The 27,913-nt window shown below is 37.3% G+C and overlaps 1 protein-coding gene across 1 annotated transcript in view; it reads left to right on the forward strand.

Annotated features, from left to right (window-relative positions):
• The window catches only part of GLS (glutaminase), a 59,760-nt gene that overhangs the window by 20,510 nt on the left and 11,337 nt on the right, over positions 1–27,913 (forward strand). The window contains exons 8-14 of the mRNA XM_036386695.2: positions 6,599–6,631; positions 6,887–6,945; positions 8,022–8,088; positions 8,627–8,677; positions 11,080–11,256; positions 12,367–12,498; positions 14,236–14,328. Of these exons, the coding sequence (XP_036242588.1) occupies positions 6,599–6,631; positions 6,887–6,945; positions 8,022–8,088; positions 8,627–8,677; positions 11,080–11,256; positions 12,367–12,498; positions 14,236–14,328 (612 nt within the window). The remainder of the gene's footprint in view (positions 1–6,598; positions 6,632–6,886; positions 6,946–8,021; positions 8,089–8,626; positions 8,678–11,079; positions 11,257–12,366; positions 12,499–14,235; positions 14,329–27,913) is intronic.

Below are 27,913 nucleotides of genomic sequence, written 5' to 3' on the forward strand. Positions count from 1 at the left end.
GTAAACTTGATACTGTTACTTCTCAGATCTAAAAGTCATGTTTACAACCTGTTTCTTGGTTGCATTTCCAAGTCCATTAGCTAATGAGTGTGTTTCCTACCCCCTATTTCCAAAACGTTGATTTTAACATTACTTAGATCATGATTTTCTGTTATTTTATATTTAAAGAAGGTGTAAGAACTCCTGCTTAAAGACATTTATCTTTGATAGCTGTAGGTGAAAGAAAATGGCCTTAAGTATGACAGGTAAATTTATTCACATTTAATATTTTTTAAAGGTTGACTGAGCATTGAAATTCACTTGGATAATAGTGAATTTTAAAATCTAGCTTAACACATTTGTCTGAAATGTTAAAATGTTAGTCCAGCTCAAACATGCCCTACTGATCATAAGGCAAAACAAAAGCACGTGCCTCTTGTGGAAGGCACATAGTTCTTGATAAATGGTGTACTTCTGAATAGATAACATGGATTTGTTTCATGCATGCAACTGTGGTATTTGTTAGAAGGATTTTGCTGGGTGGCTTTTTTTTTAGCTTTTATTTGGGTTCTCTCTGTAATGTTCTAATAAAGAGTATTGCATTGCACTAACATTTCTGCATGTGGTAATTGCACGTCTGGTGGACTCGTATCTTACTTATCACACCATTATTTGTTCTCAGTGTGATTAAAATGTAGATTTTCTGTCCTGCTTTCACTAAGATACCATTTATCATTTGAATAACTAACCAAGCTAAATATATTCTGAAGACAATTACGTAGAGGATCACCGGTACAAAACTCCATAGTAGTTGTAATTTTTGTGAAGTAACTTCTTTAAAATCTGCAACTTAACATTAATGCTACTAACCAGTGAATTACATAATTCACATTTGTATTTGATCTCTCATCAAACTTAGCTTTTTTCTGAGAAAGGTGGCTTCATTAACTTATGTTTTGCCCTCAATTCCTCTGCATTTATTCATTTTATTTAAGGTGTTACTCACATGTCTTGAAAACAGTGTGTGGCTCTTAAAGTACAAGAAAATTTAAATTCACCGTGTATTGCAGATTTATCTAACCTATAGCATGTTAATAACTACAGAGAGATTGTTGCTGTATTTTATGGTTAGGAATGCTTTTACCTCCCTTGAGGTTCATTATCTCTCTCTGAGAAATGGATCAAATACTCTTTCAATGTTCTCACACATTGTACTGAGTTGAGCAGCTGTTAGTAGATGTCATCTTGCATCCAGCTGTCCTTGGAGCCTGGCACAGATTGTGACTGTGGATGAGGGATGATGCTTGGAGTAATCTCTATCAGAATATATTAAGATGTAATATGTTAACATTTTGGGGGTAAAAAAGGCTCTTAGCATCACAAACCCAGTTCTGAGTGCTGTCAGAATTTGGTGTTCCTGCCTTGGAACAGATCAGGGAGCTAAACTAGAGTGTTACATTGTCTTTGCAGTCCATAATAATAAATAATTAGGGGTATGTGCATGTTAAGTGACAGGTTTGTTTGAGTTACTTAGGCATGGCTGTATCCTACTCCTGCCATCTTAAGTGATTTTCCAACTGCCCTGTGTTTGGGACTAGGCTGTATTTACATTTTGGTGCCTTAAGCCCTGCCCCTGTTTTAACTGTACATGCATTACACTCCACAGACTGTTCCAGCAGTTTAAAGCATGTGTCTACAATAAAAATGTTTTAGCAAAAGGACATCCTGCAGGTCACTTTTAATGAAATAAAGTTTAAAAAAAACCCGCTGAGGACCTTTTCCCTTGTTGATAATTGTACAGCCATTTGCCTGTATTACTAGTTATATAAATGGCATAGTAACAACAATTTTCAAATAATTTTTATCAAAATAAAATTGTAGTGGCAATTACAGGAGTTTATGGAAAAGTGGTATGAGATAAAGCAGAAATTTTTATCATGTCTCCAAGGAAAAACAGGTGCTTGAAAGAAGGTGATTCAACTCCTGTATGGATTTAGTACAGATCCAGTGCAGCTTTCTGTACATCACATTGGCTGGGAAAAGTCTTTATTGCCTGTATTTTACTGCTTGGATTTCTTAAGTTTTTTTAAACCTTCAACTCAGTTCTCAAAGCTTGTCAATTCCAGGAATATCAGTGGTTTTGTCAGGAACTTCCCACTTCCAAATTACCTTTACTGACTGTCACATTAGAAGTGCAGGTGAGAGGGAGAGGAAGGGTTCAGACAGAAATATGTGGAAGAAGGCAGATGACTGTGGGCGGCATCACCAGAAGACAATGGATTAATCTTAAATAATTTTTATTGTATGCTTTAACATGGCATCTGTAGATAAAAGTTTTCCTAACCTAACAGCAAAGGTTCAGGCAAATACAGCATCTTTAGATCTTCTAAGTGCTGGCAGCCACATGCAAGACCTTAGAGTGTGGAGTGGAATGCTCATTGAAGGGAGGTGTGCTGTGGTCTTGAATTATGTGGGAAGCATTTAGACATGTTGGCAATAGCAAAATTCATAGTTGTTGCAAAAAATTTGGTGTACAAAAAAATGAAAATGCTGATCTTTCTTGCCCTAAAAAAACCTTAGTTCAATGGAAGCTTATTTTTTTAATATCAGACATGGGGAGAGTTGAGATATATTTAAGAACTTTCTAAATATGCTGATAAATCACAAAATAAATGAGGCAAAAAGTGGTAGAAAAATCCTGTCTAGCTGTGCCAAGGGTCTGTTTGCTGTCAGGATTCAGTTATTAGGAAACCTATGCAGTTACAGTTCATTACTTGAGAGGTGGGAAAATGCATGGTTTATTTGACAATACAATTACAATGAATAGTAGTGATTTAGCTTAATGCTCTGTGCTGTCACTGGAGTTATCCTTCCTGAGAGACTGATGTGTGACTGTGCATACAAACCACTTTACAACGTGTTGGTGTTGTGATCTTCTCTGCCAGATACTTGTCTTCACTTTGGTGACATTGCCTCTCTTCCTAGGTTACCAGTTTTCTTATGGTAACTTAACTTATTTGGGATAGAACTTACATCCATGTTCTTCTCCACTTTTAATAAAAACTCAAGTATATTGGATGTTATCTGACATGGAATATATAGTAGGTTCTGTGAAATACCATGTGTTAAGTGATCACACGTGCACAGAAGTGAAGGACACAATCTTACAGGTGTTTGAAATTTTGATAGTGTTGGTCTTAGGTCAAATACTGTCTGTCACAGTGTACTCTCAAGTATTTCAGAGCTGAAAATGGTACACTAAACTGTGAAGACACCAGTTCTCACAGAACAGACCATCTTAACAAATAAAATATAAAGTGTCTAAGTAGCGAAAGCTAAAATAAAGACCATTAGTAGTTAACTTCATGAAAAATGCAGATGTGTTTCTTGCACTCTGACACAGAATTGTGATTTTTTTTTTTCTGGATATTTTCGTCACAGTATAGTGTTAGATTATAAATTTGGCTTTAAATATTGCAAAAATTAATTTTTAAATAATCTATTATTAGAAGATTATAAACTTCTCATGATGCAGATGTTTTTATTAGTTTTGCTTAGGTTCAAAATTGAGAAATTGCTTTAATGAGAGACACGTGGTAAGAGCTTATATGTTCTAGTCATAGAAACTGTTGATCAATGAAAAGTGGCTAATATTAACTACTTTTCTAATAAATTTTGCCTAATTCTGTTGTTGCAAGCTCTGGTAAGTATCCATGGGTCTCTCTTTCCTATGTAGACATGTAGCTGTTGCAACTGTTTATATGTTTTAGTAGAAATACAAGTAATACAGTACAAGTACCTTTTTTAGAAAAAAAAAAAGGGAAGATCACTAAAACCTGACACAGTCAAAAAATTCAAATTTATGATTGACAGCCATAGCGTCCATTGGGGTTTTAAGTGTTTACAAAATTGTATTGAGCTGTCTTCTGAAAGTTTGAATTTTCTGCCTATCAAACTGCTTCAGTCTTAACATTGTAAATTTAATTTTGTATTCATTTAGAAGTGTTTTTTCATATACATATACACACAAGCATGTATTAGTGTGTATATGAACGTGTTCCAGTAAATGTACAAAGTGTTTGTGGAGTTTAGTGCATGGAATGTTTTCTTTTGTGTTCTAGACAGGTTGAATTGCATCTGAACTTTAAAAATGCTTAACATTAAGAAATGTTGTGCCCCCAAACTCATAGGTTTTTACAGTCAAGCTTAAAATAAGAAGCACTTGTGGAAGAACAGAAGTTCCCTTGTCCCTTTATATTTGTTTAAATTATTATGGAAAAGCTGCTCAGTACTCTGAATGTTAGGATTTTATATTTGCAATTGAATTTTAATCATAGAATGTGTGTTGCCACTGTGTCTCTCCAGCTTTTTAGGAGGAGCAGGACACCTCTGTCAGCTGCTGGAAGAGGGGAAATAATCTGTTGGGGTTTTTAGTCATCATGCGTATGGAAGCAGAGTTTCTTACTTCCGTAACGTTGTAGTAAATCCCTGCTGAGGTTTTGATCATGTGATTGCTTCAGCAAATAGTTCAGGTGTATGAGCAGTCTGGTTTCAGTGACAATGCTTTTGTGTGTGCTGTGAAATACCTCTACAAGCGTGTGGAACATCAAGGACTAAAAACTCATCATCTGGCTTAGTGTGAAGAAGATTTTCTTCCCAAAATACGAGTTTAGTTTGGAACTTTAAAAGGAACCTTTTTTATAAGAAGTTGATGTGAAAACGTTTGCATTGAGTCTTTTGCCCACCAATTTTATATGCTGCTGGTAAAGCCATGTTTTTGTTGAGGGAATATTTTTTTCCACTGGGCAGAACAAAAAAGTGAGGTATTATGTATTTATATTTTTGCAGAAAGCATGATCCCTTTCTCCCTCTTTTTTTTTAACAAAAGAACCTGTTTCAATTTATTATACATGTCTAACCATACAATTATCAATGCAGCATCCCATAACTAATGCTGACCCACTTTCCCAGAAAAAGATGTTCATTGTGCATTTGAAAGGTTAAAAAGGTTTTTGTGGTTTAAATGTTGTTACATATTTTACAGCATTAGGATCTATGGAATATTTTGACAACTGCAACAGTTCAATGAAGTTGGTAATTTCTTCTTTTAATTATTTTTCATTGAACAGATTTGGAGTTAAATTTTTAAGATTTGTGTTCTGGTATATTATACAGGAACCTTTTGATGAAATGTATCATGCACTTTTTTATCTAATTGCAAATTAGCTAGAGTTTATTGCCTTTAGGAATGAGATTATTAGCCTTTAAACATAAGGTAACCACTGGCACATAATTTTGAGAGAACAGTGTGGTGTTCCTTTCACCAGTGATTGTACGTGTGTGTCTGCACATCCTCTTGTAGATGAGCTGAAGCATGGGCTTCCAAGATTATCTGCACACCCTAATCCACATGCAGAGTGGGAAATGAGACTGGCTTTATGCATTTCATTAAGTAAAATACTGGTTGATATAAAGCTTCCGTTTTTTCCACTTTCTTCCCCATCCCCACACTAAACACAGTGCAAGTAGCGTCTTGAATTGTTTGAGATTTGTTAGTCTTGTTATTCTAAATAGAATGTCTTTAATATTAAAATTTTGTATTAAAACATCTTCTCCAGATACATTGTTTCCACTTGTGTATGCAATGCCATTGGTTTTTAAACTTTCTCCAAAAATTCTACTTGGCTACTTAAAAAAATTTAAAACTCCCCCCAGTGGACCATGTGCTATTTTTTACCTCCCACTCCTCTTTGAATCTCTTTCTATACGAATCTGTGAAAGGTCACCTATCAGAGACCTCTAAAAAATTAATGTCTTTAACTAAATTTGAGCAGCTACTAAATTTGAGAATGTTCTTGAACAAGGGAGGAAAACAAATCCTCAAAATAACAGCCCTCATCCTCCCTGAAAAACCCAAACCAAGCCCACCCTAAGAATTAAGTTCCACTATCATCCTTATTAAGTTGGGTTTAGGTTTTTCTGTACATTGTTAGCACAATGATGCGCCCTATGATGTGAAATTCTATTTTTCTAGCTATTTAACAATTATTAATAGGTAGGACATGAATCAGATATTTTTAAATTAGTTGCAGTTATTTTCATAGTTAGGAGTAACACTTCATTTTAAGTCTTCAGTCTAAATTCTTAGTATGGGCACTGGCTGTGAAAATATTTTAATTTAAGTAGCCTGAACCTTCCTATGCTCAGCTCTGTTGGTAATATGAGAATACCTTTGCCTTACTAATCTATAAAAAGTTAGTGTTTTTACTGTAATCCTGTTTGTAGTTACTTTTGTATTTTTTTGCTGTAGCTACTGCATTTACTTATGCTAAGCATGTAAAGTTGAATAGAGAGCACTTAAAATAAAGCATACCTTTTCCAATTTAAATTAATCTCCAGCATACAGGTGTTTAAGATGCATAGGATTATTTAAATGATAATTAAAGATTTACTTATCTAACATTTAAATTTTTTCATTAATATATGAAGTGATTGTAGTACCTTATTTTTAATTAGACTCAAGCCTTAGTTATGTGCATTAAAATCCTAATACTGTTAAGTGAACTAACTTTGTTCCTTTGTTAACAATTTTTGTAAATTATTTTTTCTTTTCTTGCAGCAAGGAGCAAATAACGCAGAAAAATTTGACTACGTAAGTTAACATTGTAACTTCTCTTTTTTAACTAACTTCAGTGGTAAAAGTTTCAAGATGGCAAGGGAATTGAAAGTGAAATTTTAGTCATAACCTGGGCTTTGTTTTTGTAGATGTACTTGGTTATTAAAGCATTTAGTTGTTTGTATTGCATTTATAAAATGGTGTTGCAGGATTTAGGGTAAGGCTTGGTTGAAAGTTCATAACCTTTTTATGTGTAAAAATATTGCTTTACCTTGTCTTTGTCTCTGCCAGGTGATGCAGTTCATGAATAAAATGGCTGGTAATGAGTATGTTGGATTCAGTAATGCTACGTAAGTATTTTTTATTCACTTACTAAGGTTAGGTGGAAAGTGGTTCAACTGATAACTGGTATTTTGAGCCTGTGACAAAGTTCAGTTATTTACATTTCAACCAGCATTTCTCCCTTTTATTGGAGGGTGTCTTTCACTTAACAATTTACAACTAAAGTTGTGCATGTCTCTGACACTGGTGGGGCAAAATTTCACCTAAAAGTGTTGGTTACCTCTTTGAAAATGTCATTATTCTGTCTTAGTGCTCTGTTGGTGCTATGGCAATGAGAGCTGTAAGTGCAACTCTTCTCTTCCTGGCATTCATATTAAAAATTAAACTCTGCATGTTGGTGGCTGCATAGCAAATGTTTAGGAAGCATAGTTGATCCAGCTGGGACTCCTTCTGCTTTTTTATTTTGCGTATTTAAATTCTTTTCTCAAACAAACAGCTCTCTTGTAAACTCAGTGTATAGCATTCCAAAACTCTTGAGAGCTTTTTCAGGCAGTACAGGGTAAATCATGAAGATTCCCTTTAGCAGAGTTGCTTCCAGTGCATGTGCAGAGGTGTTTTCCTGAGCTTTGTTTCAGTAAAAGGGGTGTGTATTGCAGAAGGAACCAGGCAGGTGTTCCTCCTTTAGGTTTCATCCTTTCCTCAATCATCCCAGTGAGGAGTGCAGCCATTTGTCTGACCTGCTATGGGATCCTCACATTCCCGTGCTTTGGGCAGGGAATAATGACCCTTCCACTGTCCCAGTGTGGGATGGTCCATCCTGCTCTGGCCTATTTAGAAATGCTTCCAGGATGAGGATTTGACCCTCCTTTGCCTTCTCTCCAAGTCAGCTTGTGTTGTGTAGGTAACCAGTACTGGGTGTGTTTGGATGTCAGTGCTGATTCACGCCAGCTGGGTGAACTGGGATGAGCTGCTGTGGCCACTTGTGTCCCATTAGTAGAATAGTTGTGTTCAGAGGTCATGAACCCTTTACATGAATTTTACTGAATTACATTACACATCTTGAGTTCAGCAATTTTTGGGGTTTTTTTGGAAAGTCTGACATGTTGCCTTGTCTTTTTTGTTTTTTTCTTTTTTTCTCTTTTAGGTTCCAGTCTGAAAGAGAGAGTGGAGATAGAAACTTTGCAATTGGCTATTACTTGAAAGAAAAAAAGGTTAATTTTTTTCTTCTTAAGTGTATTTTTAAGATTATTTGCTGGGTTTTATTTGTAATCTGTGAATCCTTTTAATTTATGTACAGTTTGGCACAAATCATTCATACTCATGGATATGTCTTATCAGTGTTATTCAAATGCTGTCATTTAAAAAGTGTGATATTTATGCCATTCTAATAAAATACCTCTAAATATTTTTCTGTACCATAGCCATGGTAATTTATTTGTTGTAAGAAGCGTAATCTGTGCTGTAGAGGTGACTTTATAAAACTCCTGGATGCGTTTTTCCATTTGCTTATTTAAAGATGTTGAAAACTATACTGAAAAATCTTTTAGTACCTAGTTCAGTGATATTGCTGCACTGTGTTATTTTTAAATCTGATGTCATTAAGTATTTCTACTTACTACATTTAAATGTTTATATTAAAATACGCCTAATGCTTAGCATGCTGATAATAGTATAATTAAAGTTATGTCTATCTGAAAGTGATACTTAAAAAAAAAATTAATCTAAGGACTCTTTATTTTCCTTCCTCAGTGCTTTCCTGAAGGCACGGATATGGTTGCTATACTAGACTTCTATTTTCAGGTAACTGACTTTAAAATTGAGACTCACTGTAGGCTTAGAATTGCTATTATAAGCAGTAGAAGCTGATTTGTGCCTAGACTTGGAGGCTTTAATGACGTACAGTTAAATGTCAGCTTCTGTTTAACTCTGGAAATGACAGATGTATGTTTGATGTATCCAGATTTGCTTTTGTTTAGGTGACCTACTCAGGTGTCTTTGTTGCTAATACAAACTAGCAATAGTCTTTAAACCACTTGAAGTTAGAAGCTTGAAATATCTTGTATTACTTCAGTGAGTTTGACAAAACACTTCCTCTTTGGGTTGCTGCTTCTTATGGTGCTGTAGAGTAGTTTAACCTCTGTAACTGGAGAGTGCATGCTGAGCTGTAGGCTTGAGGAAATGCTCCAAGGGAAGAAATGGGAATATCACCTCCTTTTGGTTTCATTCAATGCTTTTGAGTAAGAATATATATTTTTTTTCTCCCCCTTTCCCCTTTTTGTTTTTTTTTTTTTCACTTTCAGCAAGTTATTTACAAGTGTCACAAAATGAGAACTTGCAAGTGTGAGGTATTTCCTCAGTAAGGGTTTCCTAATGTTTAAATGCTCACAACTCAGCCCTGCTGTGTAGAGTTCTCAAGAGGCAGTTCAAGTTGTGTTACTGATGCACTTCATCTGGGAGAGTTGAAAAAAAGAAATACAGAGTTCTCAAAATCTGTTTTTGACTTGGAAACTTGCTGTTACTTATGCAAATTATAAGCCATTGTTTTCAAAATGCAAATTTCATTTGAGTTTTTTGTGTGGGGATGCACCTGCTCTCTATATTTAGGTTGGATGAGTGTTTATGAAGTAAGGTATATGTGATTAGCTGTGGTTGACCTCCTGTTGAGTTAGAAACTAGGTACAAGCTAATAGTCTGTTCTGAACTTGTGAAAGAAGAGAATGTGTAATTTGTATGAATTTACTGTGTAAAAATGCTTTTTAAATGTCTTGTATCCCACTGCCTGATGTGTTTTCTAAGTGGAAGCTATTCATAAGTTAAGAAATGCTAAAGCTTACTTTTCTGATGTATTTTAATTTGGCCTCATTTTTGTGCATTCTGATCTCTGATTTAATGACCATGTGTCATTCTTTCTTTTTTCCCTTGAAAAATCCCCTTTTCACTCCATGCTCAGGAAAAGGGTAGCTCATACACGAGCAGCATTTCTCTTTTCCTGTTAGGGTACAATGCTTACCTTTGCAACACTCAGATTCTACTTAAAAGTCTAGTTATTTCTTTTCTTTGGGTTTTCTGTAATGCTCCTTCCTCCCTTTTGTGACTGGGAACTTTCTGAGTAGGAATAAACGTATTTGCCTATTATCTCTGTAAAGTGAGGATGGATTATTCTCAGTTCAGACAAACGAGGTACAGAATGCAGGTGCTTAAACTGAGAACCTAGAAACAATTTTTTTTTTGAAAGTAGGTGATATTATGTAATACTTCATATGTTTAAAACACAGTTGCCATTTTAGATGCGTCTCTGACAATCTCTTGATTTGCAACTCCAGTTGATTGGACTAGGATGTATTGAGTTTGGCACCCGGAAAATAAGAATTCCAGGTAGTAACTACTCATGCAAACGTGGCTTAGGTAACTTCATGAAGTATCATGTAATGACTGTTTGGCAGAAACAAGAATAGGAGCACTAGTTTGTTTACTTTTTAGAGCAGCATTTCAGTTTCAGGTTGAAACCAATTTATCTTTTGGTTTCTGCAGAAATGAGGCAGCATCAGGTGATGGCATCTTATCACATTTCCTGATGTGTCACCAAAGTATGTATAGTCTGTACTGAAGCAGGGATCCTGGGAAAAAACTATGGTGTGGTTGTATCATTACTATATAAGAAATTAAATATGAGAAAGGTGAAATAAGGCTGCATCAGCAGGAAGTGCTGGCATTAACACTTGCATGTGCTAGAATTTGCAGCTTTAAATTGCACTTCTAATAACGTGTGGGATCTTCTAAGGCTTTAAAATAAAAAGAACCCACCACACGAAACAAGCTCAAATTGAAAAAAAAAAACCAGTCATTCTGTGGCTTTGCCATTTAAGCAGATGCAAAATACTTTTTTAGAGATTGTTTTACAGACCTCTTCCTCTCAAAGGAACATAAGGGGGGTGGGGGGAGGAATCGAGCAGAGACACTAACCCATAAAAATACCGTCCCCAGCTTTTAAGAGGGCTTACAAACACTGTCACTGGGATCTTTATAGCAGAAAGATTCAGACTGTAGTAATTGATGCTACTAGTGTAATCTGTAAGAAATGTTATGCTGCAGGTGGTTCTGAGATATTATTTTAAGATTTCAGTATTTTGTTGATCCTGCTGTAGTTGGCCTTACTGTGCTAGAAGTACCAGTGCTTATAATCTCTATTTCTTTTCCATAAGCTTTGCTCAATAGAAGTAACATGTGAGTCAGCAAGTGTGATGGCAGCAACTCTGGCTAATGGTGGCTTTTGCCCAATCACTGGTGAGAGAGTCCTGAGCCCCGAGGCAGTCCGGAATACCTTGAGTTTGATGCATTCCTGTGGCATGTATGACTTTTCAGGGCAGTTTGCCTTCCATGTAAGTACTTTACAGGTTTTAATTACAGCTGACCAGGAAGGTTAATTTCTGCTATTGTTTTCTATGTTTTAGGGGTTTCTTCCTTGCTTTTGAGGCAGAAGAGAGGGTGTTATGTGAATTGTTTAGAAATTGAGCACACTGTAAGGAAAAATCTCACCTAGGATTCATGGCATTACTAGTGTCTCATACCTTAGAGCGCTCTGCCTTCACTTCTGGGAATCCTTTTCATAGCAAAACATAAATGCTGTTCCTTAGGAAGGCTGTTCATGAGAGCAACAGAAGCAAAATTTCTTCATGGCTGAAGAAATCCTACTATATGGGAGTCAAGGATAGCAGAAAGCCTTTGTGGACAGTTGTTTTTTCTTCAGTAACTCAGGCTCAGAAATTGTCCTTTTATGTGTGAAAATGGCTGTCATACACAGCACATGTACTGTGCTCCTGTTTTCTAGCAGTGTGTTCATTACATGTTTATAATTCAGGATGGAATGTATCTTATGTTTTCAGAATTTTTTGCAGCATTTTTAGTTTTTCCTTACTGCATAAATGTAAAATTGATGATGGTGCATTGTGTGACATAAAAGTTGCTTCTTGCAGAGCCGTGAGGATATGTGACATGTTAGTTCCTACTGAAAAAAGTAATGCCTTTGTTCAGATTGTAAACAAGTAGGTTATTGTATGATTTCATAGATACTTTCCAATTTTCTTGTGGTTTTTTTTTGTTTTTTAACTTTTCCAGTCAAGATTTTTACAGCTTCATTCTACCACCTTGTTGCAAGCTCTTTGTGTGACATACACTTGTGTACTACCGCTTAGTCATAATTACTTTTTTTTAAAAAATAGATTTAAATTATCTTCTTTCACAGTATTATTGACTCACTGTATTCCTGTGAGCAAATAGTTTTATGATTGTGAACCTTGGATTGTCACAAACTGCATCAGGTTATTGTTTATCTAAAAAGAGATAAGTAATAATGCTTTCCCAGCTTCCAGTGCCTTCCAGATACACGTTTTATTAATGCTACACAATAATTTTCAGGAAAATGCTGATGCATTGTGTTAGAATAGTGAGGAGCAATTGCAGAGGCCAGTAATTCTCTGATTATTCTGTAGGTTGGTCTTCCTGCAAAGTCTGGAGTTGCTGGTGGGATTCTTCTGGTTGTTCCTAATGTCATGGGCTTGATGTGCTGGTCACCTCCTTTGGACAAGATGGGCAACAGTGTTAAAGGAATTCACTTTTGTCATGTAAGCACCATTGCCCTTGGGGTTTTTTGGTTGCTTGGGTTGTTTCTGGTTGGTTTTTTTTTTTTTGCTTTTGCAGCTGATGTTTACTGAGCTTCAGTTGGCATAGCTGAGATCTAAGTGAATTAAATAGTGATTTCTGATTGTTCCCTACATAGCAAGTTTCATCTGATCCAAGGGTGAAAGTCTAAGAATAGATGTTTGCTTTTTAGTAGTAAATAGCACTTGATTTCAGTGAGCACTGAAGTATGATGCCAGAAACACTGGAGAAATTGTTGTGAAAAAGCTTTGAGAAGGAACACTTCATGGGGAAATGAAAGTGCTGGACTCCAGTATATTGCATTAAAAACTGTAGAGCTCTATTTATAGACTTTTTTTCCCTCTCTTGTCATAAAGTACCATTTTCAAAACACTGGAAATGCAACTCTTATTTCCTTGCAATAAAAGAAAAAGACTGTAATGAAATACTTCCATTCTGATGTATTTTTAAACTAATTTTTGTAAACCATCTGACATAAAAGATGTCTTCATAGATGATACCCAGATGTTGGGCAAACTCTTCCTAGCTTCATGTTTAGCCAGTGAAAGAGCTGTGGATAGTCTGCTGATAGGAGCATTAGAAGCAGGAGAGATTTTGGGGAGGACTTTGTAATGATTAATTAAGGTGTTTTGTGGGAGAGGAGAATGTAAAAAATTTCTTCCTTTTTTGTCCCTAAAACTGCCTTGTAATGATGAGTGCTTAATTATAAATGGGAGGTGGAGCAGCAGTTAAAATTTTTCGTGCTTCTATTTATCTAACATTTACACAGTTTCAAATTAAGAAGTTACTAATTCTAGTTAAAGTGCTTTAAAGCTTCATATTAAATGGTCTGATAACTTAATTCTAAATCCTAGAATAGAGGGGTAGATGGAGGATTTACTGCATCAATTCTGCATTGCAATGAGGCCTACAAACTGATAGATGACTGTGGCATACAAGTAACATGAATGTAACATTCACTTTTAAAAATAGAACAGCATTGCCAAGTTTTGTAATTATAGCGTTCATGTTGTAATTCAAACTGATTGAGAATCCCTTATGTCGCTCATTTCCTTGTTTCATCCTTTTAATCAAAGTTTTTCCATTCCTGAAGGGTTACATACAGCTTATTTATGCTTTAAATCCCTCCCTTTTTTATCTAAAACTCCAAACTGTTGATACAGGAATTTTATCTAATAGCAGAGTTAGTTTTTTCCTGCCCCTTTTTTGACCCATCTGGATCTTCGTGAGTTTAGGAACATGCATAAAACAGAGCTGATGTTCTCTGAGAAAGCAAGCTGCTCTTAATTAATCTGTTTGGGTATTGTTAATTTTGCATAAACATTTGAAAGAGCTCTGACTAAACCCTGAATAATCTTCATTTAGTAGAGTATTGTAAAAGGATGGGCTTCCTGTCTTTGAGTAGGAATTTATTAAAATAGATATTTTGCAAATTTACTCCTTGTTTCGTCCTTCTGTAAGAAGGAAGTAAAGATATTATAAAGGTATTATTTAAAGGTATTATTAGAATTTTATCCTGTAGATCTATATGTTCAAAGTGCCTTATGGACATGGGTATTAATTTATTAAATTAACTTTTGTTTTTACTGGTTTAAGTTACTAGGATGTGATGCAAAATCTAACTGGTAGTATTATTATTTACTGAGATGCATTTGGCTATCCTGTGCAGATAATAATGCATGTTCTCTAAATGCTTGCAGGATCTGGTTTCTTTGTGCAATTTCCATAACTACGATAATTTGAGACACTTTGCAAAAAAGCTTGATCCTCGCAGAGAAGGAGGTGATCAGCGGGTAAGTTACTGTCTGTGTGCAGTGAGTATTGCTCAGAGACTGCAGAGGAAATATGGCAAATTCTTCTCTAAATGCCAAACTGCTCAATGACATGTATTGCATCAAAGCTTTCACATCATCTAGTTAGTTACATTATTAGTGGACACTCACCTGGGTGGACCACGCTGTCACAGGGTTTTGTGTAAGGACAATTCATTACTAAATTTGTAACTCCATTTCATGCAGTTAATCCCCCTTGCTAGATTAGGTAGATGGTATCTGATGGAAGTTGCAGAGAGTTTTACTGTACTGGTTGCCTTTAATAAAGACTTGACCAGCTGCTGGGCTTAGCCTTTCTGGTGTGTGCTGCAACGCACGAGATCTGTGTTTAGCTGTATTTTCACCAGGATATCTCTGACACCACATGACCTGCTGAGAGTTGCAGAGGCAGTGAATTCAGGCATGAATAGTGCTGCAGACAAGAGTCTCCTACTTAGGGAGCAGCTTAAGCAGTGTCTGGGAATGAACTGAATCCACTCCAGCTACATTTACAAATGATACAAGCGTGAGGGGATTGAGATGAGGAAAACATCTTTGTTTTCAATACCATTAATGTTTTGACTAAGGCATGAAAATTTCAATACAGTAGAATGATTATTAAAGTGCTTCTATTTGCATGTATACATCTAAAAATTACCCAGTTTTGAATTTAATTTTTTTATAAGTGCAAAAGAGAAACTAGCAGTTTATGTGAGGAGCTGAAACACTTGGGTCTGTTAGCTATGACTGCAAGTATGGATTTTTTTTTTCCTTCAAGTACACTAATAAATAATGTATGTTGCTTGAACAACTAGCATTCCTTTGGACCAATGGACTATGAGAATCTCCAGCAAGAACTTGCTTTAAAAGAAACAGTATGGAAAAAAGTGTCACCTGAATCAAACGAGGACATCTCCAGAACCGTAGTGTATAGAATGGAAGGTCGGGGAGAGCAGAACTAAACAAATGGGTTCTAGTTCCATTAAATTCTTCATTTTAAAAACCCTCAAGCATCTCTAGATTTAATTTTGATTTGAATATTGTTTACCTGGTGTTTCATTTATATATACATTTTTGTGTAAATTTTGTATGCTATACCAAAAAGATTGTCAAAGTTCAAGGGTGTGTGGGGGAAAAAGCATGTGCAAACAACCCCAAAGCTGTAAACTGACTTTTGTAGTTACTTAGAACACATTTAGTTAAAAAACCCAAAAAAAAGTAAAGGTAAATCTTAGTGTTTTCAAAGATACATACCACTTTTGTGGTGTATCTGTTTATTTTTGTTTATATCTGAGATTTTTAAGTATATGAACTTTGAGGATGAGCAAAAGCTTGTGTCCACTGAGCAGGGTCGGCATGTAAAGATAGAATATTAATTAAAATATAAAATAGTATTTGGCATAATACAGCAAATTCCTGAATTTCTTAATAATTGTATATTAAGTGGAGATAGGTTCTGAGTCATATTATTACCATATCAGGGTTACTTTAATATGAGCTTTCAAATATGAAGAGAAATGGACCTTTTGCATATGCCATGCTAGTGAAGATTATTACAACATTAGTATTAATAATTATTAATGGTTTGATTAAAAGAAAAAAATAAAGAGAGCAAAAATGCCTGGGCAGGAGTGGGAGAAGTGGGGAGGAGGAGGAGGAGGGAAAAAACCTGTCTTGTTTGCAAGTTAACTAATGCAGCAGAGAGATGTCTGCCCCAGCTTTTTGGAGTGTCTCTCTTGCTGCCTGTGCTGCCAGCTGGTAGTTATGACTCAGAAATCTGCCTTACTACTAGTGCTGTGCTCCACCCTGGAAAGGAATGTAAGCAATCTGGGCTTTAGACTGGTAACCAACTGAGCAGTGAGCAGGAAATATGTTCACAGGGAAGCAGATAGGTAGATCTTATTAGGACTGTTTAGAGCTGTTTTTCAATTATTAATGTGTGCATATGTTCATATATGAGGTTTCATTTACACAGGAGCAAATTCTTAAGTTATAATTAATTGCTATTTTTTGGAAATAATTTTGGGTTTGCAGCTCTGTCAGCTTCCTGAGAAAGAGGACTTGCATTTTTCCACAGGCAGCTGCATCTCTTAAGCTGCATAATTTGATAATTTGAGTATCTTGAGTAGGGTGTAGCTCCAAATGATATATTCAAGCTTCAGATAGGCTCAATAGGCAGTTCTCAACAGAGGTCAATGACTTGCTAAATTCTTAACACTTTCAGGAATTAGATTCTTAATAACACTGAAAATCTTAGAAAAGCATTCTCTATAAAATTTTCTCCTCTCTAAATTTGCAAATAATCTGATGTGTCCCATCCCTATTACAAATCACACAGAGTCCTGGTTTATCAAACTGGAGAAACTTGTCCAAGGAACGATGAATGGTATTAGCTGGTAGAGGATTTTAAGAGACAGTGACAAACAATTCTGTTGTAACCCCTTCACCTCTTCTCTGTGCTCCCTTCCCCAGTCCTTCTCCCTTTTTTTTTAATCTAAAACTCCAAACTGTTGATATGTGAGTTTTGCCTAATGGCAGAATTAGTTTTTTCCTGCCATTTTTTGACCCATCTGGAATGTTCATGAGTTTAGGAAGATGCATAAAACAGAGCTGATGTTCTCTGAGAAAGCAGGCTGCTCTTAATTAATCTGTTTGGGTATTGTTAATTTTGCATAAGCATCTGAAAGAGCTCTGACTAAACCCTGAATAATCTTCATTTAGCAGAGTATTGTAAAAGGATGGGCTTCCTGTCTTTGAAGCCTAGGATGGAAATATTTAAGCAAAACAATACAGAACATCAATTTTCAGCGAATTTGATGCCCTACTGGGATGAAGAGGTGAATCTGTGGTGCAAATGTCAGTAATAAGTGTCAGTCATGAATTGCTGAATACTAACTATTTTATAATCTTATCTCTGATGATAAGGTTAGGTTTGTTAGTGCTTATCCTCAAAATAAAGGCAAAGTCTTCAATTATAAAAATGTCTTGCCTGTTTGAGGATTTTGCAGTAAACTAGTAGCTACAGAGACATAACAAGTATTCAGATCCTGCAGAACTACTTTACCTGAAATACCCTCAGTTGCAAGAGGGAACATAATGTGTCTGTGCTGCTAATGGAAAGTATTTACAGTGGTGACATGTTGCTGGATGACTTGCTGATTTAATTAAAAATGGAAAAAGCATGTTGCAGGATTTGCTTGGTCTGATTCTACCCACCTTGATTTTTAGTACTGTTTGAAGCCACTTCTAAAGATGTGGCTGAAGACAGACGATTTTTCCACATGTGGTAGAGTCAAGTCCTGCATGAGAAATACAGAAATAAGAAAACGACTAGGTCTTTAATATGCTTAATAAGAATATTTAGGGTACAGCTTAAACAATCTTTAAATATATATATATATATATATATATATATATATATATATATATTTACAGTTCTGTAATATATGCTTTTGAAGCCTGCCTCAGAATTGAAGGCAGCTTCTAGCTAGGAAGGGTCGGGAGGAGACTCCTCTGAACCAACTGTTCTGTAACTTGCCCACACTTGTAGTTTCTTGCCCTGGCTGCCACGTGTGCAGATGGCTCCTGTTCCTGGCAGGGCACCTGGGGGCCAAGGTCACCCACCAGAGGCCAGGGCCACTGAGGTTCAGTCATTCCATGTGTGAAGTCTGCAACGGTTCTAGTGTTCACCTGTGCTACAGTAATAGCAATTCTTGATATTCAAGCATTTTAGCTGTTTGTTTGTTTTTCTTTGTCAGCATCATTAACATTTCATTAGAAATGTAAATGCTTTTTAAAGATTTATTTTAGCATTTGTGTTGTACCTTTTGGCTCAGTTGTTAAGTTACCTGTCTCGTTTTCCATTTTTCATTTGCATTGTATGTTATTTATGTATCTTGATTTCCAGCATGCTTATTTTTGTATTGTTTAATAAATTTATTTTAAGCTGATTTTTATTGTATTTTTTTTTCTCTCAATGGAGAACAGATTTGTTCAAACACATTTTTTAGATTGAGGTTGAGATAGTGAGTACTCTGTTTGGAAAAACATTCTGGAAGAGTAGGTGGAATAAGCAGTTTTAGTTAAACCAGTCATTGAAAACTTTCCTAAGATTTTGTAAACATTTTATACAATAATTATTTTTCTGTTTGAACTGTTGTCTTCGAAAGTTGAAGGCAAAAATCAAGGTAGCAAAACTTTTTCACTATGACTTTTTAATAAAGAAGTCCTGGTGCAGTAGAATTTCAATATCGCTGTGCTTTTGTCTGATTTTGAAGATACTGATTCAGTCACATGGAAAATGTATGGCTAGTGGTGCCAGTGTAGTAACTGCTGATCCTGAGCATTATGAAGGGAAAAATACAGCTTGTAATGAATCATGTGTAGCAAGGGAGGTGATCCAAGCCTCACATTGTTCTGGTAGTGATGCTGGGGCCTGCCTCTACTGAGGATGGTCAGAATTGTTAATTTAGCTTTTCTGCAGACTGGTTTATAAGCTGAAGTTTTGTTCTATGCTTGTAAAATAAGCTGTATGTTCATTATACTTAAAAACATCACATATCAAAAGAGTTTGTTCTCTAGAAGTCATAAAGATGATGAAAGGAAAAACAGTAGTAGGTACACAGAAAGAGCCACAGGTGATTTACTGTACAATTATTTTGGCTCTTATGTTTTGGTTTTCAGCATATATTTGTGTCAAAGACCAATGGGTGCGTAGGTGAATAAAAAGGCAATGGATTCAGAGGAGGGTGGATGGGTGGGGGGCATGGACTATGTTGCTTTTTATTGCTCATATATCTCTTGGTCTTGATACATACATGTCATTGATGCACAGAATTTTGTTAACAAAGGAATTAATTATGAGCATAATTAATGTATGATGTTTTAGTATCCTAAACATTTTTTGTAGGCTTGCACTGTTTTTTCTTTTTGATTTTAATTTTAAATAATATTTCTGTAGTTTTTTGAAGGTTCAGAATCAGTTATTGCAGTGAAACAAGAATAAACTTGTTTCAGCAGAGTTCTTATTAGAATGACAAATACACCTAATAATTTGCCTTCAGTGCAGTCTCCTTGAGGATTTGAGTTCACATATGTCTGTGGTGGTTGGAGGTTTGGCAAGAGACTTTAAATTGGGTAGAAATCTTAACTAAAGCTATTTTTTTATCATGCTGGCACCTTGTCTGTTCCACATTTGTCTAGTCTGGAAAGTGCATGACTAACTAATATATGTAAAGACATGGTTGAGTCATGCACAGCTCCACTTTCTTTCAAGAATTTGTGTCCTAGTGTGTTGAATAATTTAAATAGTCTAAATTATTAAACTACCTGCCTTGAATCAAGCATGGTTTCTGATTTGCTGTTTGCTCCTAGAGTATATTGTGTGCAAAATTAAAAATGCCCTCTTTTCTTTTGGTTTTTCTGCAAGTAGGAGTTAATTTTCTTACTGGCATCTAATATTGCTTTATGCAGACTTTTTGGTATGACACGGACATGGAACATTGAAATGTTTTTGCAAGACTTGAGTGGCAGCACTGTGCACATGGCTCAGCTACTCCTGAAAATGCCACTTGCATTTCTCCTGTGCATTGCAGGGGTGCCTAATGGTCACATCTGAGGCTGCAGCGTAGCTGAATAAAGCCTGGAATGGAGTTCAGTGGCAGAACTGTGGTGGGGGCAAGTTTGTTGGGTATTCTGTTTGTTATTTTGGTTTTTTACCAGTTTAATTTGAGCAGGACTTAACTGAGTCCATAAAGCTGCCATGGGTGCTTGACTGAGGACAAGGCAGGTGGATGTTTGGAGAACAATGGACACTTTGCACCTCAGCACTAGGACTGGTGAGGAAATGGGGTTGAAGGAAGGACAAGGGGAAAAGGAAGTAATTTTAGAATGTCTTCCTATCCTCAAAAATGTTCCAGCCAACCAGACTTTGATGTATTTAGTGCTAAGCAGGCAAGTGGGGCAGCATATCTGCTGTAAGGTGCTGCTTCCTGTTTGAGCTGCTGCTCTGCTCTGATTCTGACTCAGCTGGCACATAGCTGTGCCTTCATGTGGTTTCACAAACTCACGTGCACACTGTGAATTGGACAATTATCTTCAATTGTACCTTGCCTTAAAGGTCAGATTTACTCAGCTGGGTGCAGTTATTGTAACCTATCTGTGTGAGGTTCAGGGAGCACTAGTGACTGTCAGCAACCTGAGGAGGAAACCACAAGGTCACAGAGGCTGGGAGGGATCTCTGGAGATCTCAGAGTCCAGCCCCTGCTCAAAGAACCATCTCAGGTCACTTGGATTGTGTTGCTCAAGGGCTTTGCCAGTCAAGTGTTGAAAACCTCACGTGATGGGGTTTTATCATCTGGCTGGGTGAGTTATCCCAGTGCTTTAATGCTTTGATTAAAGAATTTTTTCCTAACCTACAGTTGGAAATTTCCCTTTCTCTAGTTTGTGATGGTGACTTCTATGTTTTCATTGAATGTGATGATGTTACCATCATGCTGTAATCTGTTGGCTTTTGGAGAGTCCTAGAAGTGGCATAGGTAGAAGTGGCATTTGGGCAGCAGTAATTAGTATTTTCACTTCCTGCTGTATTTTTCCTACCAGATTCCAAGTATTTTTTCATTATGTCATTGCAAATGAAGTGATTTAGGGATTTGAAAAGGCCATATTCCCTTTATTTCTCTATTGAAGCCCAACAGGCTGAATGCAGACGTGGAAGTGTGCTATTTGCTGAGGGATGGCATGGTTCTGTTAGGACCCCTTGTGATCAGAGCACTTGTCAAAACAATGAACTGAGAGCACAAGTGGAGTGATAGGAAGAGATAATGTTACTCATTTCCTGTTGATGTCATTCACTAGCCCAGCTTTTTCCTTGAGGCAGGCAACTTTATTGTTTGTTCAGGAATTACTCATGCAATAAACAGGGGTTTTTTTGGACTCATAGACCTGCTTTTGGTTATATGTGTAGCTTTTACTTTCTGAATGGAAAGTACATTTCACACTTCTTTTCAAGGACCTCTCTCATAAAATTCTCCAGCCTGTAATTATTGCAAACGAAATAATTAAAATGTAATCTTGATCTGAGAATAAACTGTTTTGATTAAACATGTTTTAAGAAATCCCCACTCATGCCATTGCAGAGCAGGATTAACAGTTATGATTGAGAATATAGGAAAGCAGGCTAAAACAGCTGAGTATGTTTTATTCCATATGCCAAGGCTGCTGGGGAGTCATATGACTGTTTGCAGTGTTTAAAGATAAAAGCAGGGAGGAAAAAGATTTATTTCGGCTAATAAATATTTTCAATCCAAGGAAAACTTACCTTTCAATACAAGGTATGGAATACATAGCCTAAAAATAAGGAGACTTATAGAAACTTGATCCTAGTATTTAGAAAGAGCCTTCTCATCAAGAGTAGAGAGCAAGCATCTGGTGAGATTTCCCCATTCTGCTTTCAGCCTGTAGGGTGGAGTCAGTCTGTTGGTAGTGCAGGTGCCCTGTGTCCTTCCAGAGCAAAGTCCTTTCCTTTGGCTATAATTCCAGTTCCAAGCCCTTTATTTAGAAGTAAACTGTCATCCACAAATTGTGAAGTGCTTACAGGCTGGGAAGCAGGAGCATTGCCCCACTCTGCTCTGTTGTGTGGGTATCAATGGTGTCAATAGGTCCTTGAAAAAGCAGACATCCTTTTGTCCTGTCTGCTTAACACAGCTCTGTCACTAAAACACCCATCAGCATTCCACTGGATTCATGTGACAGCGTTGATCCCAGTCCTTTGGTCCCAAATCTTGCACTGTTAGTGATGTTTATATCCGTTACTTCAAAGGCTCTTGTTATTTTCCCCTGCATCCAGGATCAATGGCTTAGCATTCATTCCCCTTTTTAAGGTTTCTCTGTATATTCCCAATGCTCTTTGTTGCAGAACTGTTAGCAGGGGTTTAGTCTTTGAAAAGGCTGAAAAGGAGCCACCAAAGTAGGTATAACATTTCTGTGATAGTTGACTGCAAAAATTGTTTTACTATTTTTGAACTTCCAGCCATCATTATTTACTGACAAAATGTTTTCTTGCTGATGAGAAATCCTGAAAATGTTTCACAGTGTGGAGTAAGTTAAACTCTTTAAAATGGTCATTTTCTTACAAAACTTGGATGCTTTGGACATTGGTGGCATCACTGAAGCATTTCCATCCAAGCTGCTGATGGCAAATGCATGCCACCTAGAAATGAAAATTTGCTTGGTCTTCATCTTGAAGGGTGGAAGCCTTCATGCTTTAGATCTTTCACTTGATCTAGTGAACTTTTTGTTGAAAGGATTAATTTGGCCACCATTCCTTTGTCATACTGTTCATGGCCAACAATGCAGCAGTAACACTTCTGGTCATCCAGGACAGGAGCCAGGCTGGGTTTTTCTATGACTCCCTCTTGTTAATTTGCAGTTCTGTGGAACTGCCTGACCCACTGTTATTCACTACTGCTATTCTAATTTGGTTTTCTTTATTAGGTGTTCAAGAACTTCTCTTGCTGGCACAATATATGAGTTTATGAAAGTCCATGAAAGATCTTCTTAAAAAAACCAAACAAAGTGGAATTAGCCAACCTAGCTCTTAAGTCTAGTGAAGAATAATTCAATTCTCAATGTTTTGGGTGTCTTTTCAGTGATGTGCTTAATTCTGTTGTTTCCAAAAGCAAAAAGTGTGTTAATTCATTGGTACCAGAAGAAATTGGAAACAGCAGGTGAAGGCAAGCATGGCCATGCTCACTGTAATCTACTGAAGGCAGCTTTGGTGCTCAGTTTTCTCTCTTCTTCCCAGTATTTGTACCTTCTGAAATCAACATAATTATCCCCAAAATAAAGGGATGGGATGGATATACTCATACCAACGTGGGTGTTAAGCAAAGGATAAGACATAAGAAGAAATGGTTAGTGAGTAGCTCTTGAGATCAGCTCCTCTTCTGCCAGGCTCATCTGTTTGTCCAGGCACACATGGGAAGGGGCAGGGGAGCTCTCCAGGCACAATATTGTCATCTGAGCACTGGTGAAGCTTCAGCTTTAGGTACTGTAAGACCTTCTGTCTTGAAAAATTTAGGATGATCTGTTATTCAGGGGTATCTGTGACAGCAGTATTGGCTGGGTCCATCCTAGTACCTGTTCTTGATGCTTCATATCAGGCTTTTTTTTCCTGGAAGTGTCTTCCAACTAAAGAAGCATCTGTTCCTGGGATCCTGTAATCTAATAGTGATGGAGTCAGTGGCTCTGATTACTGTGGGTTTTTTTTTCTCTGTACCCCTGGAACCTAGTTCATCGTTAGTATTGGTTTTATCTGCTAGAAAGGGGAAATACAAACCCAGTCTGCTTCCCACAACATTTCCTGGTGTCCTGTTCCTGATGATGGCACTGGAAAGGAGAAACTGCCCCATCCACTCACCCTGGACATTCTTATGATACTATGTAATATTTTCTAGTAAAATTGATTGGTATGCCTTGATTCCTGGGGGAGAGGCTTGTGTGCAGTTTGCTTTGTGTCACCCACCCTCCACCTCTGGAGATCAGGATTAGTGAATGGTTGTTTCTTCTGCCTCCGTCAGGGGAGGCAGAGGTGGGAGTGGGGCAGTTGAGGAACGTGGCTGGCCAATGTTCCAGCTTGTCTCAGCCTGTGGGGTTTGCACATCTCAGGAGTGGAATAGATGGGCATGGTCTTTGTGAAGGAATCTCAGTTGCAGAAGGTAAGTAGATGTTTCACTTATTCTAGTAAACATTTTGTTTAATTACTTAACCCTTAATTCGTCATGATTAAATAGTCTTATCTGTAATTTAAACAGCATCAGTTTACTAATACTTCAGAATGAATCAATAGTCAGAACTGTAAATAACAAGGCATTACACATTCCCTGTGTGTGTTGCCATGAAACAAGGTTTCTGCTTCCATGGCTTGTCATCATCAAGGGCTGTTCTGTATTTCAGGCACTTGAGTAAAACCAAACCTAGCACGAAGCAGCCTGTACCTATGGAATCACAAACTGTATTGGAAACATAGATTATTTCAAATTTCATTTACAGGATTCTAAATCTCATTTAAAAATTAGAATAATTAAATGTAATAATCTCTGAGCATGCACTGGCTGAATTAGTGGTAGAACTGAGCTCAGTCCTGTCTGTGACTCTTTATTCTGTATAAGTCAAAGAATATTTTTGGACAGTTGGAAGAACTTGCACCTCCTGCCTGATACTGTTTAGGGTGATTTCACAGGTAGAGAGATGCTGTTTTGAGGAATATAGGTGTTACAGACTCCTTCCAGAAATTTGTGTCCACTTGATGGCCATCTTATGAGCACAGGGGTGGTGCTGGAAGAAATGAATTCTGTCTTTCATGGTTCCAAATGTGATTGGAGGAAAAGCACCTGCTCTTTGTTACTGTTTCCTCTGTCCTTAAGTTTTTAAATTTTATGCAAACTAGAACAGTAACAGAGAAGAAAAAAAGGGACAAACTCTTATGATATTGTGCTCATTTTTAGTAAATATCATTTTTAGATGCTTATGAATACATCCATTAATTTGAAGTATTTTGACAAAAAAAAAGGCTTCAGGCAGAGATGGATGAAGAAATGCAGTTTACTGTAATATATGGTTTCAATACTCTAATTATTTGCAATTCTGGGTGGCATAATCCAGTACTTACCTTGAAAAGGCTTGAATCAGAGGGAACTATGAATGATGGAAATCCATTTGATACCAGTAGATGGAAGAGGGGAACAAATCACCTCTGCTCAGCCTTCCCTCCTTTAGTGGCCTTAGCCCATCTGTTTGCTAGTGGAGCAATCTGACAGTTGTTCTTAGGTTGAAGAAAAGGTCCTGGTGTCAAGACAAACCTTGGATGTGTACATTTGGTTTAATTATTTCTTACATTCAGCTACATGCACAGATTCTGTGACAAGCTCCAAGATTGAGCTACTGGTACAGGCTTGTTTCAATGTTCATGAACTGAACCTAGTCAAAACTCCTTGCTCTGTTTTTGGGTTTTAAACAGACACTTAGGACCATTGAAATTTTTTTATTGTCAGTGTTCCACCAGCTAGGATTTGAAACAATGTGAGTAGTTGAATTGCAAGAAGATATTTAAATACCTACTGGGATTTGCCCAGCTTTAAATAAAAGTAATAACTAACCAGTGTGCTAGCTTGCCTGAGGGTTTTGCAGCGCTGGCAGCACAGTTGGTTTAGAGCTGCTTTGTGTTTGGATACATGAAAATACAGGCTCTTGTGTGCCTGCAGTCTAGACATCACTCATGGGAGAAGCAGCTTTCAGTATTTCAGTACATGCATGGGTTGTGTTTGAGCAGGGCTGCTGGAAACTGGAGTGAGGAATAAATAAGTGTTTTGTTAGTCTGTTAGCTTGATACCAACAGCACAAACTATATGGATAATTGCTGTGCAAATGGCATTTCAAGTTAATTCCACCAGGGAATTAATTTCTGGAGACTCCAGAAATAAACTCTGTGGTAGCAGCTTTGAAAGTCACTTATGGCAGCTTTGAGTCCAAAAATAAACACTGCACCCACGGCTGGTAAAACTGAAGGAGCTGGGTATCGTCCTCTGTCCCCAGCTGTGAACAGGGAGGACCTTGCACCATCTAGAGGAAAAGAAAGGATAGTCAAAGGGTTAGAAAAGGAACTGGGGAAAAAAACTGACAAAGTCTTGTTTCCTGTGTCAGTTTTAAAACATGGCAGAGCAGATTCTAAAGTTATTTTTGCACTTTCGTCACATTACATGAGGAAACAAGGATCAGTAGTGCAGAAAATAGCCTAAAGAGGTGGTGGAAGTTGTCAAGGAAAAATGCAAGTTTTATGGAATTAACCTTGTCTGTATTTTCAAATGTATCAATATTTTAATGTGTGAAGGGATATGCATTAATTTATTGACACATCTTCTAATTATTTATAGTGCAGTGGGAAGAAAGGCTCTCCCAGAGAATTCTAAGTTTATAACTTCTTAAGACCCTTGTGTTTGTTTGAAGTCAGGGCAGGAGGCTCTGTCAGAGGCAGTAGGTGTTGTAGAGCTCTGTGACATCATTTGATCACTTACTGAAAGCCTCACTTTTGTGTGCTCCAGGAAATTATTTAGAGAAATTGCCTATTTTTGTGGAATTTTCTGTAGAATAAGGTAATGTTGAGGCTTAATCCAGAGGTTGCTTCGAGTGCCTTCAAGGACTGTCCATCCCTAAAAATATTCATGGACATAACCTCACTAGCAAGCTCTGAGACCACTTCAGAGCCAGTCCTCCCCTGGGTGGGCACCTGAATTGTTCTGGGATTCATTTAGTGAATAAAAATGGCACTTAGTCTGGGAGTTGTGTCCTGGCAGGCAGCTGGCACTGGAGTGGGGCAGACAGGGCAGGTGAAATGGAGATGATGCTTGGCTGGGCTTGGAGGGGTGAGGTTGGTTGGGTATTCGTCTGTAGTTCAGTCTCAGTTTTGACTTTGTAAAATATGTGCTTTACTTACTCTTAGGTAGTAAGTTCCACTTCATTTCATGAGAAACAAAGCAGAAGCTCAATTGCAAAAACAGGCTTTTGACTGAGATTTCTTCCCCTATGAAGTGCAACTTACCTTCATATTGAACAATGGTATTTTAAGGGAAGACTATGGCTATCTCTTTTAGATCTGGATTTTTTCCCCAACAATAGCCTTGTATGTGGACACTGGAGAGTAGATTCCATGTTATTGAAAATTAAATGTAAATGCAAAACTGGCCTATTTGTAAAATAAGTGATCATGTCTAATGTCTGAGCATGTAGATACCTGTGTTCTAGTCTCAGATCCATCCCTGGTTTATTTTTGTCCTTTTAGGGGCTACTTGCGTTCTAGTTTCAGAGTTGAAATGCCAAAATCCATTTCGTGCAGGTTTCAGGGGTTTTTTTTTCTGTTTGTTTTTACTTTATTTTGAAACCCTCCATGCAAGGAAAAAGCCATCTAAAGGCTGTGCTCCAGCATAGGTGAGTTACAAGTTCAGTGTGTAAAAACTGGATGACTAAATGGTTTGCTTTGTGCTCTAGGTTTGCTTTTCATGGTATCTGTAGGTCAGCACTGCTGTTTCAGAGTTTATATTAGCATCTTGGGTTTCAGGGATTGTTTCTCATTGATAAAATAAGCATCCAAAAATCCACAGTTCTTCCAAAGAGCAGGAGGAGGGATTGCCTTTTGGTGGTGACCCTCATCAGGGGATCAGCTTTAGGAAAAGCAGCTGAACAGTGCTACTGTGACAGTGAATTCCTGTTGACTTTGGAGCTTTTATTACTTTAAATCACTCGTGGCTCATGTAAACTCCTCGCTCCTGCCCTCCTTGTCAGTCCCTGGCTGTTTGCAGAGGATGAGGAGAGGCAGAGTCCCTCTGTGGAGCATTAATCCCTGTTCACTGCACGGGTGCTCACCTTGGGCAGCTTATCCATCTATTTTCTGCCTCCCGAGCTAATGCCGCGCTGAGCCGGATTAGCCTGGCCGTGTGCTGGGAACAATGGGTGGAGAGCTGGGCGTGTGCAAGGCTCCTGTGTCCCCTGCCACGCAGGGTGGGACAGCACGGAG

The sequence above is a fragment of the Molothrus ater genome, chromosome 7 (genome assembly GCF_012460135.2).
Source record: "Molothrus ater isolate BHLD 08-10-18 breed brown headed cowbird chromosome 7, BPBGC_Mater_1.1, whole genome shotgun sequence".
In the NCBI taxonomy this organism is placed as follows: Eukaryota; Metazoa; Chordata; class Aves; order Passeriformes; family Icteridae; genus Molothrus; species Molothrus ater.